A 13,178-nucleotide genomic window follows, 5' to 3' on the forward strand; every position below is an offset into this window, starting at 1 on the left:
ACCAAAATTTTCTGATGTCTTTTTTATAACTGCCAATGGAAATTAAAAGTGCCAGTATACACCTAATAAGACTTTAATGTCTGCTAGTGTAACTTTTGAAAAGGTAAAGGGATGCCTGACCGTTAGGTCCAGTTGTAGACGACTCTGGGGATGCGGCGCTTATCTCGCTTTACTGGCCGAGGAACCCGGAGTACAGCTTCTGGGTCATGTGGCCAGTATGACTAAGCTGCTTCTGGTGAACCAGAGCAGTGCACGGAAACACCGTTTACCTTCCCACCAGAACGGTACCTATTTATCTACTTGCACTTTGTGCTTTCGAACTACTAGGTTGGCAGGAGCAGGGACCAGGCAATGGGACCTCACCTCGTCGCGGGGATTCGAACCACCAGCTTTCTGATTGGCAAGCCCTAGGCTCTGTGGTTTAACCCACAGCGCCACCCGTGTCCCATTTAGGTCTACCCAAAAGAGTGAGATGGGAGAGGGATTAGGATTTGTTGCTAGTTCCCAAACTTGTAGTAATTAAGTGAATACCTTGAACATGCAAAAAGCTATTAGACATATGCATTATCCTTGCTTAGAGCAAGCCAAAACTTTGGAAGTAACCCTCCCCCATATAATTTTTACCACCTGCAACTCCACAGGGATAGTGTTATTTTGGAGAAAACCAGGAAGTCCCACAGGCAGATTAACTGTTGCTCACAGTGCTTCTACAACACAGCTTTGGTAAGTGTTGCATGCTGTCATTGAGAGATAAGTGTTCCGTGGAAATGTTTAAAGAATGTTGATGTGATATGGTGAGGGTGTCCTTTCAGAGTGGTGGGGTCTTCTTTAGGGCACTCTAGAGCCTGCCAAGTCAGATAAATAGAAGTGGACCATTAGCTACTGCAAAATTAGCATGCAGGTGGTGTGTTGATGTCCTCTATTACACACAACTATCTTCACCACTACTGGGAAAAATCCCAGTAGTGATGTATGGAAGTGAGAGCTGGACCATAAAGAAGGCTGATCGCTGAAGAATTGATGCTTTTGAATTAGGGCGCTGGAGGAGACTCTTGAGAGTCCCATGGACTGCAAGAAGATCAAACCTATCCATTCTTAAGGAAATCAGCCCTGAGTGCTCACTGGAAGGACAGATCCTGAAGCTGAGGCTCCAATACTTTGGCCACCTCATGAGAAGAGAAGACTCCCTGGAAAAGACCCTGATGCTGGGAAAGATGGAGGGCACAAGGAGAAGGGGACGACAGAGGATGAGATGGTTGGATAGTGTTCACGAAGATACCAGCATGAGTTTGACCAAACTACGGGTGGCAGTGGAAGACAGGAGTGCCTGGCGTGCTCTGGTCCATGGGGTCACGAAGAGTCGGACATGCAGACATGACTAAACGACTAAACAACAACAACAACATCTTCCCCACCCCCAAAAATATCTGGTCAGGAAAGCTTTGCCAGGTTTTGGTTGAAGTTGTGTGCCTGATTACTTGGGTGAAAGCCCTGCTGATACAATGAGACTTACTTCTGAAGTCAATAGGCTAGGCTCTTACCGTTTCTTGGTTTATATTACTGACAATCTGGAGTCCGACCCTATCATTAAACAAACTTAGGGGTGGGTGAATCTGCCCATTTCACTTTCTCATTTCTCCAATCTTCATCTCAGCTCTCCATATTTTCACAACTGCTTGCAGCTTTAAAAAACAACAACCCCTCATGAAAGTCTGCCAGCTTTTTAGTGCAAATCTCTCCTAAAATTCCCATTTTTGCTCCCATACAAAAATACAGCCATTTTGACTAAAATGTACAATTTTTTTTCTGCGAACACTTCTCCCCAATATAGTGCACTGTTGTTTTCTGTAATATATGCATTTTTGTGAGCGCTTTCCTGAATACATGTTCTTTTGAAAGACATTATTTGGTTGGAGAACTGCACTGCAAAATTCGAGAAATCTGATTTTCAAAGGATAACTATGGTTTGCTTTGTGTATTAGAAGCTTCTTATTAAAATTCAAAAAGAATCAGAATTCTCCCCTTCATCCATAGATTGAGGGAAGCAATAACCTCAGGCAGCTAAACAGGTCATGAAAGGGCAGTAGACTTGTTAAGCACATGATGATTGTATTGCACTTGTACCTCCAGGAAGGCAGAGATAAAAAGGGGTTTGTGTGATCATCTGCCTCAGGGGCCAAATAATATAACCTGCCTTGGGTACTATGCACCTTGACTTGGGAGAAGGAGCGCCTTTTACTGCCTGGCCCTACTTAACTTTGCTATCAGTTAAAGACATAGTGTTTGTTGCCTTCACTGCTCTTTGTGTTACCAGTAGTACCTCTAGCAATAAAGCAATAAAGGGCAAGTGGGAGCTGTAATGCTGCAGCAATAAATGCTCCTGTTAAGTCTTCCATCCCCTCCTTCTCACCGCCAACTGTTTGCTAGCAGTCTGTGCCTGTGCTGGGATTTTTCTTTAAGTAAGGGTTCCCCTCCCCCAGAGTTGTTTCCTCCTAGAGCCCCCCCTCCCCAACCCACAATTTCTGCAAATCTCCACATTCCCCCCAATCCCGACGATTCCCCGCTTCTTGCATGTGTGGAATTGGTTCAGCTACCTAAGGAGAGTTGAGTTTGCCCTTAGTATTTATGATGAAAATACTACTTGTCGCAATACATTTTATCACGTATGAACTGAAGTTGGGCTTAATGCAGATGGCATTGGCTCGTCAGTCCCAGAAGGTTGGTGACCCCCACTTTAAAGTAGCAAACAAACAAAAACAGAATTGGCCCAGACGTTACCCAAAGGCTTGATGCTTTGTTTTCTCTCTCTCCCCCTTCCTCTTCCTAGTCCTTTCGACAGTTTAAAAACGGCTTGTCAGACTGCTTTCAGCTCCTCAAACTTTGGCAGAAGATTCTAAAAGACATTGGCGGAAAGTTCGGGACCAGCGTCGGTTCCTATTTCGTGTTCCTGACGTGGCTCCTGACGTTCAACGTCTTTTCGTTCCTTGTGAACTTCAGTTTTATTGCGATCCCTCAGCTCATAGCAGCGAGAGCAAATAACCTATCGTTTCTGGGGCTGGAGTTTTTCACTGGAGCTGTAAGTGCGTTTTTAAAACAATAATAGGTTTCATGTGGGCTTGTCCCCCACCCCTGCCCCCCCAATAAGGAAGCCTTGTGCGACAGAGGACTTCTAAAATATAGTTTGCCTAAAGCAGAGCTGGACAACTTTTTTTTGTAATGGGAGCAGTGTTGGTACCACATACAGTTTTGCATACGTCTTGGTTTGCATACGTTTTGGATTACAAACACGTCAAACCCGGAAGTGCGTGTCCCTGTTTGGAACCTTTTTTTGAATTACAACCCATTTTTTTATTACGAACAAATTTTTTTTGAGGCCCCATTGGCGAAAGCGTGCCCTGTGTTACAACCTGTTTTGGTTTACAAACAGACCTCCGGAATGGATTATGGTTGTAAACCAAGGTACCACTGTACTGGTGGCAGAGACAGAGACCATGTCTAAAATTGACTGGACCACAACTCCTCCCCACAATTCGTGCATTCAACCAATCAACCAATCTCATTTGGTCTCCTTCTCACACGCACTTGGAATGGGGAAGGAAGAGGAGGAATCTGTCCTCAGATTCCGAAGTAGACTCTCCTGATCACTTCTGGGTGGATTTTGACCTGGATCGGCTCAATGGTCTACTTCAGTGTTTGCAGTCCGGCTTTTTCCATTATAAGTTGGCATAAGGAGGACTGCACACTGCATCTGTGTGTCCCCCATTATTCCCTTTAAACCTTCTGAAATTCTGTATGCAGCCATCTGCAGCCTGAGCAGCTAGCAGTTGGGTTTTCTTGTCAGCGGATGCTTTGCAGTGCAGTTACAGCCGTGCTGTGTTCTAGACCTCTCGCTGAACTCCAAAGCATTTCTGCTGAAATAATTTTATTATTTATACCCTGCTCATCTGGTGGGGTCTTATTTCCTTCCTTCCTTTGTCACATTATCTTGCTCTTCATAATCTGGGCTCTTGTGATGTAATGAACAACCCTTTTGCAAAAGTGTGCATGCATTGCTTTATCACTCCAGGGGTGAGGTCTTTGTTGGACTCCGACTCCCATCATCCCTGACCATTGGTTATGCTGGCTGGAGCTGATGAGAGTTGGAGTCCCAACATCTGGGGGGCCACAGGCACAGCCACAGGCCATTCCTCTTTATCCTCTCAGTGACATGTCAATGATATAACCAATAGCGTGTGTCATAGTTTCTCATGTTACAAAACAGAACAAGCCCCGCACTGTATGGCATTTTCATGTTCATAACTGAAACCTTTCATTAACTTGCTTGAGCCACATTTATGCTTCTTTTGTTTCAGGGTTATTTTAGCGACACTGTGCTCTATTACGGTTTTTACACCAATACTACCATCACTGAAAACGAGAACAACTCTCCATATTACATGCAGCTGGCCTATATTTTCACCATCGGAATCTATTTTATTATCTGCTTCTTAAGCTTGCTCTACAGGTACAGTGAGATTTAGATTTCTCTTGGATTTAAAGGTGACTCCATGGGGGGGGGAAGAGATTGCTCTTTAGTATATTGTTGAGTGCTAAAAATGATCGCTTGTTTGAAAGCTGATATAAGTCTTCCAGATGTTGGACTCCAACTCCCATGAGCGCAAGCAAGTGTGGCCAGTGGTTGGGGATGATGGAAGTTGCAGTCGACAACATCTGTAGGGTCACAGAATAATCCACCCTCTCTTGCTGCTTCTCTGCTCAAAATGGCCTCTTGTGTCTTAATTTTTGTTTTCTTTAATGAAAAGGAAAGAAATCAGCCATCTGTACTTCACTACACAGTATCGCCATCAGCCTTCCAACCTTTTGAGTGAACATAAGGGTTGCCAACCTTTTTAGGCCCATGGGTGCATTTGGATTTTGACATGAGTGCTGTGGGTGCTATCGATCTTTTATGTAGACAAAACAGCACCGTTCAAGCATACAAGGGGAGGTATTGGCAAACTTGACATCCCTGAGGCTTGCCCACATAAAAAGTTAAGGGGACGCAACAGTGACCACACAATGGTTCTATCTCTCAGGTGGGGGGCGGGGACAGGAAATTGAGAAGGGATGGAATGGAGTGTCCTGGAAAAGGGTATGACTAGGTGGCTCTGCAGCAGGAGTACTTCATGCTGCAACATTTGTTGCAGGTCCCACTTTGTGCAATTTACTGCTTTTCATCTAATATTTTCTATGCTTCTGTCCCCGGTTTCATACAACCGCTGATCCATGTTTCGCTTTTACCATTGTAGCATGGCAAAGTCCTTCCGCAACAACTTTGCTCATCCCCAGATGTACGCTGGAAATGCTGCCAAACTTCTCTGTGTCTGGGACTTCAGTATAACTAATGAGAAAGCTGTGAAGCTGCAACAGAGGAATCTCAGCACTCAGATAAAGGTATGCTGTTCAACTACAGTGGTGCCTCGCAAGACGAATGCCTCGCAAAATGAAAAACGCGCAAGACGAAAGGGTTTTTCGATTTTTGCATTGCTTCGCTAGACAATTTTCCCTATGGGCTTGCTTCGCAAGATGAAAACGTCTTGCGAGTTTGTTCGCTTTTTTCTTAAAGCCGCGCAGTTGCGACGGACCGTGCTTCGCAAGACAAAAAACATCGCAAGACGAAAAGACTCGCGGAACGAATTAATTTCGTCTTGCGAGGCACCACTGTAATAGAATTTGCTGGTTTGGTGATGGTCATTGACTTAGACAATGGTCATCAGCTTACAGTCATTGAGGATAAGGTTAGGAGGTTAGGATAGCTATACACAACATCTGGTATCTGAATTCCAAGTGAAGCGGAGGGTGCTGATCCCTTTACGGTGTTGAAGATGCACCTGCCAATCTGTTTGGCATTTGCGCAGGGAATAGGGAGAGAGAGAATATACTGTCCTTTGCCTCGGGCAGCAGAATGTATTGGGCCGGTTCTGACTTTGAGAAGAGGATGCTGGACTAGATGGGCCGTCCTTATCTTCTTTAATATAACCGTGTGTATGGCTTTCTTAGGGATACGGGTGGCGTTGTGGGTTAAACCACAGAGCCTAGGGCTTGCTGATCAGAAGGTCAGCGGTTCGAATCCCCGCGACGGGGTGAGCTCCCGTTGCTCGGTCCCAGCTCCTGTCAACCTAACAATTCCAAAGCACGTCAAAGTGCAAGTAGATAAATAGGTACCGCTCCGGTGGGAAGGTAAACAGAGTTTCCGTGTGCTGCTCTGGTTCACCAGAAGCGGCTTAGTCATGCTGGCCACATGACCCGGAAGCTGTACGCTGGCTCCCTCGGCCAATAAAGCGAGATGAGTGCCGCAACCCCAGAGTCGGCCACGACTGGACCTAATGGTCAGGGATCCCTTTACCTTTACCTATGGCTTTCTTACTCAGGAGTAAATATGCTTATGTTGCAGCCCCATGACAAGAGTGGGTGAACAAGCGAGGGCTGATTCCCCATGTGAACAGGTTGTTGTCACCTTCGTACTTTACTGTACATTATAGCTTATGACAAATGAGTTTATCTGAAACATTTGCCTGAGCTGCATCATATAGCTTTATAACTAGTTTTCGTTTTAGCGGACCTCAGTTTTGTATTTGGTTGCAAAGTGCCCTAGGATCTTATGGTGAAGAAACCTGTGTGAGATGGATTTTATTGGGTAGGAGAGGATATATTAATTGCAGTTTATCCCTCCAGGCGCCCACCTGTGTGAGTTGAATAGAGTTTAAAGTCCCATCCTTGGCAGCAAAATTAAAAGCATAGGAATTAGGCTGTAAAACCTTGTTTTTGAGCAAGTCCAGCTATGAAGTAAGCTGGCTTTCCCTCTCTTACCCTGAGGGAACAAAGAATCAGGCAACAACCTGGAAAGTAAGTTAAAAATATAATTTACTTATAATCTTGCATTGGTTCACAGCAATGGCAGCCGTAAAAACTATGCAGGCAAAATACTTATATTTACTGTGTAACCAGCTTCAGACATGTGCCTGGAGCTAGAACAAGTGCATGCCTGCATCCAACACTGGTCAAAGGAAGAGAAAGAGGAACAAGAAGTACTATATGCTCCTTCCTTTTCTGGAGAGGAGGGGAAGTGACATCATACAGAACCTTCTCTACCAATTTTATTTCTATAGTCTGAGTATCTGCTGATCCACTTTACAGCTGTGCGATGCTAGCCCCTTCTCATTCTAACTAGCAAGAATATGCATTTGGTAGGTTTGGCTGCTAATCTTCCACAACCTTAACAATCATATTTAATTGTTTCGGCTTCAGGAGACCTTGTCGGATGTGAATACTGAATATCTGAAGCTTTCTCAGCGCCAGAATATTAACCGGCTCTTCATTCACCTGGCGGCCTGGGTTGTGTCGCTGTTAGCGACAGCTGGTTCATGCGCTGGCATTTACTACTTCTGCCTCATTAACTTAAATGTAAGGTCCTTTGATTTATTTCTTAATACATTTTTTCTCTGCTTATGCCTTTGTATAATAATATTACCTGCCCTGTGTTTTGCTTGCGAAATAAGCGAGTGTGCTTGTTATGTACTGAGTTGAATAGGATCCGAAATGCAGCAGTCTGATTGGTCCTAGAACAATAGGATCCGAAATGCAGCAGTCTGATTGGTCCTAGAACAATAGGATTCAGAATGCAGCAGTCTGATTGGTCCTAGAACAATGCGGCAGTATGATTGGTTTGCAGGAGCCACCCAATCCAGCTCCAGTTGAAAGTGAATCCACAACTTGATTGGCCTACAGGAGAATTCCAGAATTAGCCAATCACGTGCAGCCCATTGTGTAAATAATGTATATAAAGCAGATACTTTGGGGAAACTTTCGTTCCTCCTCACCACTATGAGCTGAATAAAGAGCATGAAATCCACTCTTGACTCTGAGTATATTTCAGTGCTCTTACAAGGCTGTGTGCTCAGAGCAGTGAGGGCTGCTGCCTGTTGGGACTGGTGGAGCAAAAGGCAGGGACAGCCACTGCCAGCCAGAGTAGACAACACTGAGCTAGATGGATGAATGGTCGGACTTGGTATAGAGCAGCTTCCTATGTCCCTATCATCTCATGCTTATCTCTGCCCCATGGGTGTGGCGTGGGGCAGAGCCAAATGTGCTCCCCCAGGCCTCTCTAAGGGGCAGCCCTTGAGAGTCTCCCCATGCTACAGCCCCTCTCCAGCCACATTTGTCACTAGCTTGCATTGCACCCTCCCTGCGTGTAATTGCCTGGCTGGAATGTGTCCTTGGACTCCGAAAATGCCTCTTGCTTACCTGAAGGATAGAGAAGCATGTGTGAGCATGTACAGAAAGCAGCCTACAGTACAAAGGTGACATTTCCATGCCTTGCAAGGGGATGTGGTCTCTGGAAGGTTGCTCAGAAGGGAACACAGCCTTCCTTCTGAGCTGAAAAGGGTTGCCCTAGCCCTGCTTAACAAATCCACACCATATTCTGGGCTCCCTGTAGGACTAATAACTCAACGCACACAGCCTGCTTGATCTTAGTTTTTGATTTGTCTTATGGCTGCTGTTAACTTTGCCAATTCTATAAATTTACTGAGTTTACATATCCAACCTTCTTTTGTAGGTATAATGTCTCCTTTCCAATTCCTAGCAATAACTATTCTGGCGGTGGCGTATAAAAAGTTTCTCTTTTTTTCCTGTGGGATATCGTTCCCTAGTATCCCTAATAAATATGCCTCTGGTTTCTTTCCTATGGAGATTTTAAACATCTATTTAAGCTCTTCATGAATACTACCCCAATTTTTTTTAGTTTTATCACAGCCCCACCAAACATGAAACATTGTCCCTTCAGCCTTCTCACATTTCCAGCATAGATTGGACTTTAACTTATAGATCTTGGCAAGTTTAGATGGTGTCAGATGCCACCTATAAAACATTTTCATCGGGTTCTCTTTAATGGTATAACAGGTGGTAAAACTGATGTCTGAATTAAATAGCTTCTCCCTCTTGTCTCCCTCTCCCAAAGTTACTTCTTGACGAGAGTAAAAATGAGCTGCAAAGGGAAGCTGCTACCCTGGTGTTGCCCATTGTGGTGAGCCTACTCAACCATGGCGTGCCTTTCTTCTACTCCTCCTTTGGCTTTGTTGAAAAATTCACTTCTCCCCGAAACCAGATCTACACTGCTATTGTCAGGTATTGCTGTCTTCACACATGCTCCCTGTCTCCCTAGAGTACCATTTATTTAGTCCAAGTTCAATAACCAGATTGGAAGTCTCACAATGCAGCATCTTCACTGAAGCTAAGCTGGGTCTGGTTAGGGCACGGGTCAGTGACTCCGTGGGAACCTCATCTGCGAAGCCTTGCATGAGAACCTAAGGAGAGAACCTAAGGTGGAGCAAGACCAAGGTCCATCTAGCCTAGTGTCCTGTTCTTGCCGTGGCCAATCAGAGGTCCACGAAAAGCCCACAAGCAGCATCAGAACACAGCAGCACCCTCCCGACCTGTGATTCCAACAACCTGGGACAGTGGTACCTCGGGTTAAGTACTTAATTCGTTCCGGAGGTCCGTTCTTAACCTGAAACTGTTCTTAACCTGAAGCACCACTTTAGCTAATGGGGCCTCCTGCTGCTGCTGCACCGCCGCTGCACGATTTCTGTTCTCATCCTGAAGCAAAGTTCTTAGCCCAAGGTACTATTTCTGGGTTAGCGGAGTTTGTAACCTGAAGCGTATGTAACCTGAAGCATATGTAACCCGAGGTACCACTGTATACAGAAGCATCCTTCCTCCAATAAAATTGGAACATGGCCAACTGGCCACTGGAAGCCTCATGCTCCATGAATTTGTCTAATTCTCTGTTAAAGCCGTACAAGTCAGTAGCCATTGTTACCTACTGCGTGAGCGAATAAAAACACTAGCATAGGAGGAGTTCATTAGGAAATCCTTTTATGGGGTGTGTGTCTGAGGCTTTAAGAGGAGGAGTCCTGCTGGATCAGGCCAGTGGCGCATCTGGTCCAACATTCTGCTGCCACAGTGGCCAGTCAGATACCCATGGGGAGCCTGCAAGCAGAGCAAATGATGCTTGCCACACTTGTGATTCCTAATTACATTTTTTCTGGAGGCTTGCTGCCTCCAACCATGGAGGTAGAAATAGCCATGGATAATAGCCTTATCTTCCTTGAATCTGAATAACCATGTTTTAAAGATGGTTGTGAATTCCACAGTTTCATAATAATCATAGAATCATAGAGTTGGAAAGGGACCCTGAGGGTCCTCTGGTCCAGTGCAGGAATCTCAGCTAAAGCATCCATAATAAGAATAATAATTTTATTACTTGCACCCTGCCCATTGGACTGGGTTGCCCCAGGCATTCTGGGCGGCTTCCAACAAATCTAAAAGCGTAATAAGACATCAGATGTTAAAAACTTCCCTATACACTCACTCTCAGACTAGCCTACCTCACAGGGTTGTCGTGAAGGTGACATGGAGAAGGGGGAGGACTGTGCATGCCACCTTGGGCTCCTTAGAGGGAAGGTAGTATTTAAATGCAATAAATGAATACATTTTCCGAAAGGGATCTGATACTGCCCACAAGTACTTTTCTTGTATTGTGTCCCTCTGCTGAATTCTGACGGCAATTGCTGCCCCTCTGTAGGAACGTTATTCTGAAAATATCAATCGTTGGGATCCTGTGCTACTACTGGCTTAACGAAGTGCCTGCATCAAAGGCAGAGGTAAGGCTTTCCAGTTTGCTTCTGAACTGCTGCGGATCTTAAGTATAAGGAGATAACAGAAACTTCTCTTGTTCTCTCAGACAGCAACAGAGAGGGTAAAAATATTTGTTTTGGGGCTGCATCACTTCAGGCTGGAGGTGGAAGCTGGCAAGCTTGAAGGCTGCTTCACGGGGGAGAAAGGGCATATCCTATCCTTCTTTGAGCCTTGGTGTAATGTGTGAATGGTGATTTTTCTTCTCTTGGGGGAAGCGTTATCCACAGTCGGAGGTGATATAGTCCAAGACACTTGCTTACCACTGCCAAGGTGAGCTGTAGGCAGCTCTTAAGATGAGCATCACGAGATGTGCCTGGTGGTCACAGCCGTGCCGAAATGCACCAGAGCTTCTGCTTTATGTATTACACTGCACATGATCTTAGCCAAAAGCCTGAGAAGCAATATTCATTCATTTACTTGCTTACAGCACTTATACCATACCCTGTAGCCAAAAGGGTGATCAGAGTAGCATACAAAAAAAAAATCACTTCTATGATTGTCTCTGCCTGCAGGCTTACACAGGCGTATTACACATAGCAAGGAGATGGAGAGTTCTTGTATTTGCCAGTTGATTGTTTCTCTCTGGCACACACTCATAAACTTTTTTATTTTCTTTTAATCAGTGCTGGGAAACTCTGGTTGGCCAAGATATCTACAGGCTGCTTGTGGCTGAATTCATTTGCTGCTTACTGGGATCTTTTTTTGGAGAATTTTTGCGGAGGTACGTGCACGGATTCTGCATTTGTACAAGGAAAATTCCTGTGCTGTTTCCTTTTCAGTGTTGCCAAGGAGATCCTTCCATCCTGACATCCTCCTTTAGTTCTGCTTAACCTCCTTGCTCTTTCACAACTGTTTCATTTTCTCCCGCAGTGCTTCTTGGCATCGCATAGGTGGGGCCTACAACAAACTGTCACAGCATGAAGTGCTTCTGTTTAGTATGCCAGGTTGTGAGTGTATGAATGTCTCTACCTGTGAGAAGACCTCCGGCTGCTCACCATGCAGCTGATTCATTGGGCTCTTGGCTACTTTCCCAACTTGGGCGGAGGGTATATATATTGGAGGTTTGCAGGACTGTTGGAAAAGTCTGGAGTGTCGAAATAATTTTGTTCCGCTTTTAGAATCGTTGGGACCAAATGTTGCAAGAAACTTGGCGTGCCAGAATTTGACATTGCTCGGAATGTTTTGGATTTAATCTATGCACAGACTTTGACATGGTGAGTAAAAATAATCTTACCCATAATATCTCTGTGAAATACAGAGCTGTGAAATGTGTGGCCCTCCAGTTGTTGTACTACATCTCTCATCACCCCTGATAATGTTGGTTGGGGCTGATGGGGGTTGCAGTCTAACAACATCTGGAAGGGCATGGGTGCCGCAGCCCTGTTGCAGTACTTAGATACTGCCTGCACATTTCATGAATTGAAAGGAAATTCCTTTGTTTTTAAGCCTCACACTGTAACAGTGCTCAGCACAAACCCTGCCTAGACCTGAATCCCTGTCATTTAGCAGGCTTTTATCCACTCTGGAGGGCCTTCTATGAGTGTGAATTTACACCCACTGCTGTCAAAAGGAAATCACTTACGACCATTTTTTTACACCGACTGTGGGGAGCTAAATCTAATTTTTCCTGAACTTGGCCTCAGACCCTGAGCTGCCCTGGGAAGCCTTCAGACCTCTTCAGGCTGAGGTCTAGTAGCAAGTCAGGGTCCGAACCAAATATCGTGGCTGGTGCATGCCTGTAGTCCTAACATATTTTTCATATGGTTTAGTTATAGTATACAACTGCTAACATGGTTTGAAATAAGGCTTTCGACTTCCTTTTAAATGTTGCTAAAACGATAGAGAGGGATCGAGAGCAACTTATTTCATATTCATAATGTCTTAAAGTATTTCCCCCCATTTAATTGCATGGATGTTATATATCCAAGTCATATTTACTGGGGGACCACTAGCTGAGACATGGGTGGTCTCACTTGGACACACAACTGTTCGTTAAACCATGTCCTCATAATGGGATGCCTTCTGTTTATACCTTGTGTCGTGTAAAGAGAAGCTTTGAGATGATTTCTTCCTGCCCCTTTTCTCTCCTGAAGGATTGGTGTCTTCTACTCACCTCTACTTCCAGCCATTCAGATGATATCATATTTCATAATCTTCTGGGTGAAAAAGGTACTAGCTTCTCAGAATTCCATGGATGCCAAGATCCAGGTTTGGGGCAATTACTGTTTGGTGAAAGAACCCCAGCAGAGATTTAAAATAACAAAATATGCAGCAAAGTAAGATGTGGAAACAGACCTTTAAAATATGCCCTTGTGAGTTCCAAAATGTCCCTCTTCCCCAGCATAGAAGGCTTGATTACCCAGTCCCTTCCAATGTGAGGTAAGCCTGGCAGGACATCTTACTCTATGGTCTTAACCCCTTCATGAATGAATCAGACTTAA

The 13,178-nt window shown here is 44.8% G+C and overlaps 1 protein-coding gene across 1 annotated transcript in view; it reads left to right on the forward strand.

Annotated features, from left to right (window-relative positions):
- Positions 1 to 13,178, forward strand: part of TMC5 (transmembrane channel like 5) — a 34,561-nt gene that overhangs the window by 14,386 nt on the left and 6,997 nt on the right. Inside the window, exons 6-15 of the mRNA XM_083584565.1 lie at positions 556 to 723; positions 2,828 to 3,076; positions 4,353 to 4,504; positions 5,289 to 5,433; positions 7,288 to 7,443; positions 8,999 to 9,165; positions 10,625 to 10,703; positions 11,361 to 11,458; positions 11,856 to 11,951; positions 12,831 to 12,906. Coding sequence (XP_083440691.1) covers positions 556 to 723; positions 2,828 to 3,076; positions 4,353 to 4,504; positions 5,289 to 5,433; positions 7,288 to 7,443; positions 8,999 to 9,165; positions 10,625 to 10,703; positions 11,361 to 11,458; positions 11,856 to 11,951; positions 12,831 to 12,906 — 1,386 coding nt within the window. The remainder of the gene's footprint in view (positions 1 to 555; positions 724 to 2,827; positions 3,077 to 4,352; positions 4,505 to 5,288; positions 5,434 to 7,287; positions 7,444 to 8,998; positions 9,166 to 10,624; positions 10,704 to 11,360; positions 11,459 to 11,855; positions 11,952 to 12,830; positions 12,907 to 13,178) is intronic.

Source organism: Podarcis filfolensis (genome assembly GCF_964270895.1).
Source record: "Podarcis filfolensis genome assembly, chromosome: 14".
Lineage (NCBI taxonomy): Eukaryota > Metazoa > Chordata > Lepidosauria > Squamata > Lacertidae > Podarcis > Podarcis filfolensis.